This window comes from Microtus ochrogaster, chromosome 1, assembly GCF_000317375.1.
Source record: "Microtus ochrogaster isolate Prairie Vole_2 chromosome 1, MicOch1.0, whole genome shotgun sequence".
In the NCBI taxonomy this organism is placed as follows: Eukaryota; Metazoa; Chordata; class Mammalia; order Rodentia; family Cricetidae; genus Microtus; species Microtus ochrogaster.
Window position 1 is genome coordinate 91308270 of NC_022009.1, and position 4277 is coordinate 91312546.

General features: G+C 41.6%; 1 protein-coding gene across 6 annotated transcripts in view; it reads left to right on the top strand.

Annotated features, from left to right (window-relative positions):
• Tnik (TRAF2 and NCK interacting kinase) overlaps positions 1-4277 on the top strand; it is a 417009-nt gene that overhangs the window by 258462 nt on the left and 154270 nt on the right. For all 6 annotated transcript variants that reach the window (XM_026782809.1, XM_026782806.1, XM_013347814.2 and 3 more), the window contains exon 4: positions 627-752. In XM_026782809.1, coding sequence (XP_026638610.1) covers positions 627-752 — 126 coding nt within the window. The remainder of the gene's footprint in view (positions 1-626; positions 753-4277) is intronic.

Here is a 4277-nt window from a genome sequence, read left to right on the forward strand (position 1 = left end):
AGTAGACTCTGAGTGGAAACTGCACGGCACTGTGTGTCAGGAAACTTTCTCTGTGGAGTCTTTGATGCCCACACTGTGTTCCCCCTCTTCTTTCATGTCGAGCTTCCTGAAGGTGAGGAGGACTCCTGCTTTGTGAACTCCTTCAGATCTTGAGAACTCGCCTTGCCCCCTCTCCCGTCTGGCTTTCATTGGCTTCCGTCAAGGCATTTCAATAAAAGGACACCTCAAAGGAACTGTGCCTAACGAAATGTAAATCTGAGATCATGTGTTTTCCCTTTCTTTGTCCTCGGCCTTCCCCAGGTGAATGTGATCAGCTTGAGGACCAGAGAGAGACGCTTCCCTCCAGCTGACTGCAGGTCTTATCTGGTAGCCTCTAGGTGAAGCGATGGACTTTCTTCTGTCCCTCCAGCTGATGACATGTTGTTTGCTAGCTATACAAAGAGACGACCCCACGGAGCCACCAATGAGTTATGTTGTAAACAGTTTCATTCTTAACCAAACAACATAATGATCCTCTTTAAACAGCTAAGGAGCAGACTGATAATACACCATTGCTGTCTATAGTATTGAGTAGAATTCTCCAAGTAACTGGATTTTCACACCCACTATTTATTGTTGCAAAACAGGATGAAGAGGAGGAAATCAAACAAGAAATTAACATGTTGAAGAAATATTCTCATCACAGGAACATCGCAACATACTACGGTGCTTTCATCAAAAAGAACCCTCCGGGCATGGATGACCAGCTATGGGTACGTAGCACTGTGCAGATGTGCATGCCTCTATCCCGTGGAGGACTTGATGGGGCCATCTGACATTTGATTTTCATAACACTGTATTTTCAAGGTTTTTCCCTTTTTTTAATATACATATATATAAAAAATTTTATTATCTCTAAATCTTCTATCTCTTTTTAAAAATAAATCCACTCATTTATTTGCTTGGCATGTGCATGTGTTTGTGGATGAATATATGTATTACAGGGATGGTTCAGAGGTTAATTTCTGTGGATGAGCACATGTATGTACAGGCATGGTGAAGTCAGAGGTCAATATCAAGTACCTTTCTCTGTTAGTGGTCACCTTGGGTCCTTCCTTCCTTCCTTCCTTCCTTCCTTCCTTCCTTCCTTCCTTCCTTCCTTCTTTCCTTTCTTTTAGACAAGGTGTCTCCCTGAAGCTTCTGCTGCCTGTTTTAGCTACACTGGCTGGCTAGGGAGCTTGTAAGATCCCCCTGTCTACTCACTCACTACCCCAGGGCTGGGGTTAGCAGACAAAACCACTATGTGCCCAATCCTTTCCATGTTGGTGCTGAGACCTGAGTTCAGGTCCTCCTTCTTGTACAGGAAGCACTGTATCCACAGAGCCTTGTTGCAATGCCCCTTCTTATCCATATGTGTATTGGCCATGCCCAGAACTACTTGCTCCTTCCCGCTTCTCCTCACCTGTTGGCAATCTTTTATAGCATTGTCATATTTTAGGCACTGTGCCATCTACTGTCTATGAATCATATGACATTTTCCCCTTCACTGAGCTAGATCTCATCAGTCTCATCTCTTTCTCTGTTTTTGTTTTCAGTTTCATTTCTGAAATAATGCTTCTAAGATTTGCAGGGAGGATAATCAGTTGTCTCGTGGTCTGTGTGGTGGAATTGATACAAGCTCTGCCTGAACTCTGGGTGATTGAGGTGCTTTGCCCTTCCTGAACTTGCCCCCCACCCCGCTTCAGCAGTTTTGTGTCCCAGTCCTTTGAGAGAGCTCTGGTTGTCTGACCCACCGGTGGCAACTGAGAGTTGTTGTCCCCGCAGTGTTCAGGGCAGATTATCTTTTCCACCTTGTGGTCTCGGACACAAGAGCTTGTCAGTCACTTGGTCCTTCCCTGAGTACACTGCCATCTCGGTCGATGACATGAAAGGAATTTACCTCTTTTGCCAATCTTATGAATCAGCCTCGGTACAGCCCATTCAGTGGCAGGTGGACCAGTCGATCTGCTTCTCTTCATCTCTTGGGTCTTTGCTGCTTTCCTGTGATGCTGTTGGATTGATGGCTCTGAAAATGAATGCCTTGCTCATCTTCCGGGGTTCCAGTTAGTGTCTAACACACAAAAGCCCCTGAGTGGTTGTCTACCAAACGCCAAGGACTGTGGTACACTGTGCGGCTCCGATGGTGAACATTTCATGGACATTTCTCCAGGCTCAGTCTTGATACAAGTTACTCTGCTGATGCATGTGACATTTGAAATCTAACCGAGATGGCAAAAAGAAAAAAAAAAGAGTATTTAGTATATATACGTACATGCTGACCAGAAAAGATATGATGATGTCAGCTCCAGCACTAACAAGGTTTTATTCCATGTGATACTGAATATTCAGCATGTAGATGTGAAAAGAACTTCCGGGAAAATTTCCCGATAGGGCCCATCTCCAAGTTTAACATAAAGGTACACCATAAGGCAATTAAAGTATGATGGTGGTGATTTAATATACCACATGGTTCCTGTAAAAGTTACATTCAATTTAACTTTAGTCTCTAAATGTAGATTAATATAGACATGGAGGTTGGAAAATAAAGTAATAGGAGAAAATCAACATCAATGCACACTCAGATGAGACATGACAAGGAGATGAGCTAAATCAAACCTTGAGGGACTTGATTACATAGCTTTTAAAAATTATTACAAAAGTAAAATGGAGATGTAAGTCACTAATTTAGGAAAAATATCCATTTCCTATATAATGGGCAGAGTATAACAGCCTTCAGATAGGAAGGGTTTGCAGCAATCAAATGGGGTAGAGAGGGCCAAGGCTGCAGCTACAACGTTAGGAATCAGTTACCAATAAAGATGCCTTTAAAAAAAGTTACTCCTGTGGATATTGTAAACACAGAGACCCAGAAAGAATTCAGTGCAATTTTCCTCCTACAAGATTAGCAGATAGTTTTCAGGACCTACTACTATTTCATAGGTACTATTCCTACCTACTACTCATGGAAATACATACACATTGCTGCCACTTAACCCAAGGACAGTTAAAATACACATAGAACACACACAGCGCTCTCTCTCTCTCTCTCTCTCTCTCTCTCTCTCACACACACACACACACACACAGACACACACACACAAACACACACTCACAGAAAGAAAAACATTTACACATATATAATGTATATGTTTGTATATACATGCATGCATATATATTCCAAGAGAAGTACCTAAGTTTTGAACCAGTATTTACTTAAGCAGAAATTTATTGAAGGGAAATATTTACATAGCTACATAAATAAATTAACCAATGAGGAATTTACTTAACTATACAGTTAATTAAACTACACATAAATTTATTCTTATGGCTGGATGAACATTAACTATTGCAATAAGATTATAAAGTCTTAAAGGTCATAATTAAATACAATACTTTTCATTTTTGTAAGAAGAAAAAGTGTATGTTTACACACATGCAGACTGGTCACAATCTCTGAACTAAACACACAGTAATGATGAGGAAACATTTACTTTTGAGGGTCATTTCAGTCCTTTAATTTTTATATTTAATTTTAGAGATAGGGTCTTTCTGCATAGTTCTGATTGCCCCAGACCTCATTGTGTAGACCAGGCTGGCCTCGAACTCACAGAGATCCACCTGCTGCAGACTCCCAATTGCTGGGATTAAAGGCATATACTACCATATCCAGCTATTTTCTATTTTAAACTTCATTACTTAAAAAACAGAATTAAAAATAAGTTTACAAATCCAAATCAGCCAGACCCCAAACTCTACAACTTGATGAACTTCCGTCCAATTAGAATACCCACCGGAGATGGGAGTTAAGGAGCTTGATATTGAATTTTATACTTTCTCTATTGAATACATTTTTTGCTCATATCCACCTCCAAACCAAAGTATTAATGATAGAAGTACAACTATCATGTCCCAAAGAACCCCAGCACTGTCCGGAATCCAGGGTTTAGTGCTGTCCTGTATTGCCATGAGCTACAACAGATGACTCCCAGATCATTGCCACACTCTGGGTACACATCATTGCCACACTCTGGGGTACACATTGCCACACTCTGGGGGTATATATCATTACACACTCTGGGGTACACATCATTGCCACACTCTGGAGACACACCATTGCCACACTCTGGGGGTACACACCATTGCCACACTCTGGGGTACACATCATTGCCACACTCTGGGGTACACATCATTGCCACACTCTGGGGTACATGTTGGCACACTCTGGGGGTACACATCATTGCCACACCCTGGTTACACAT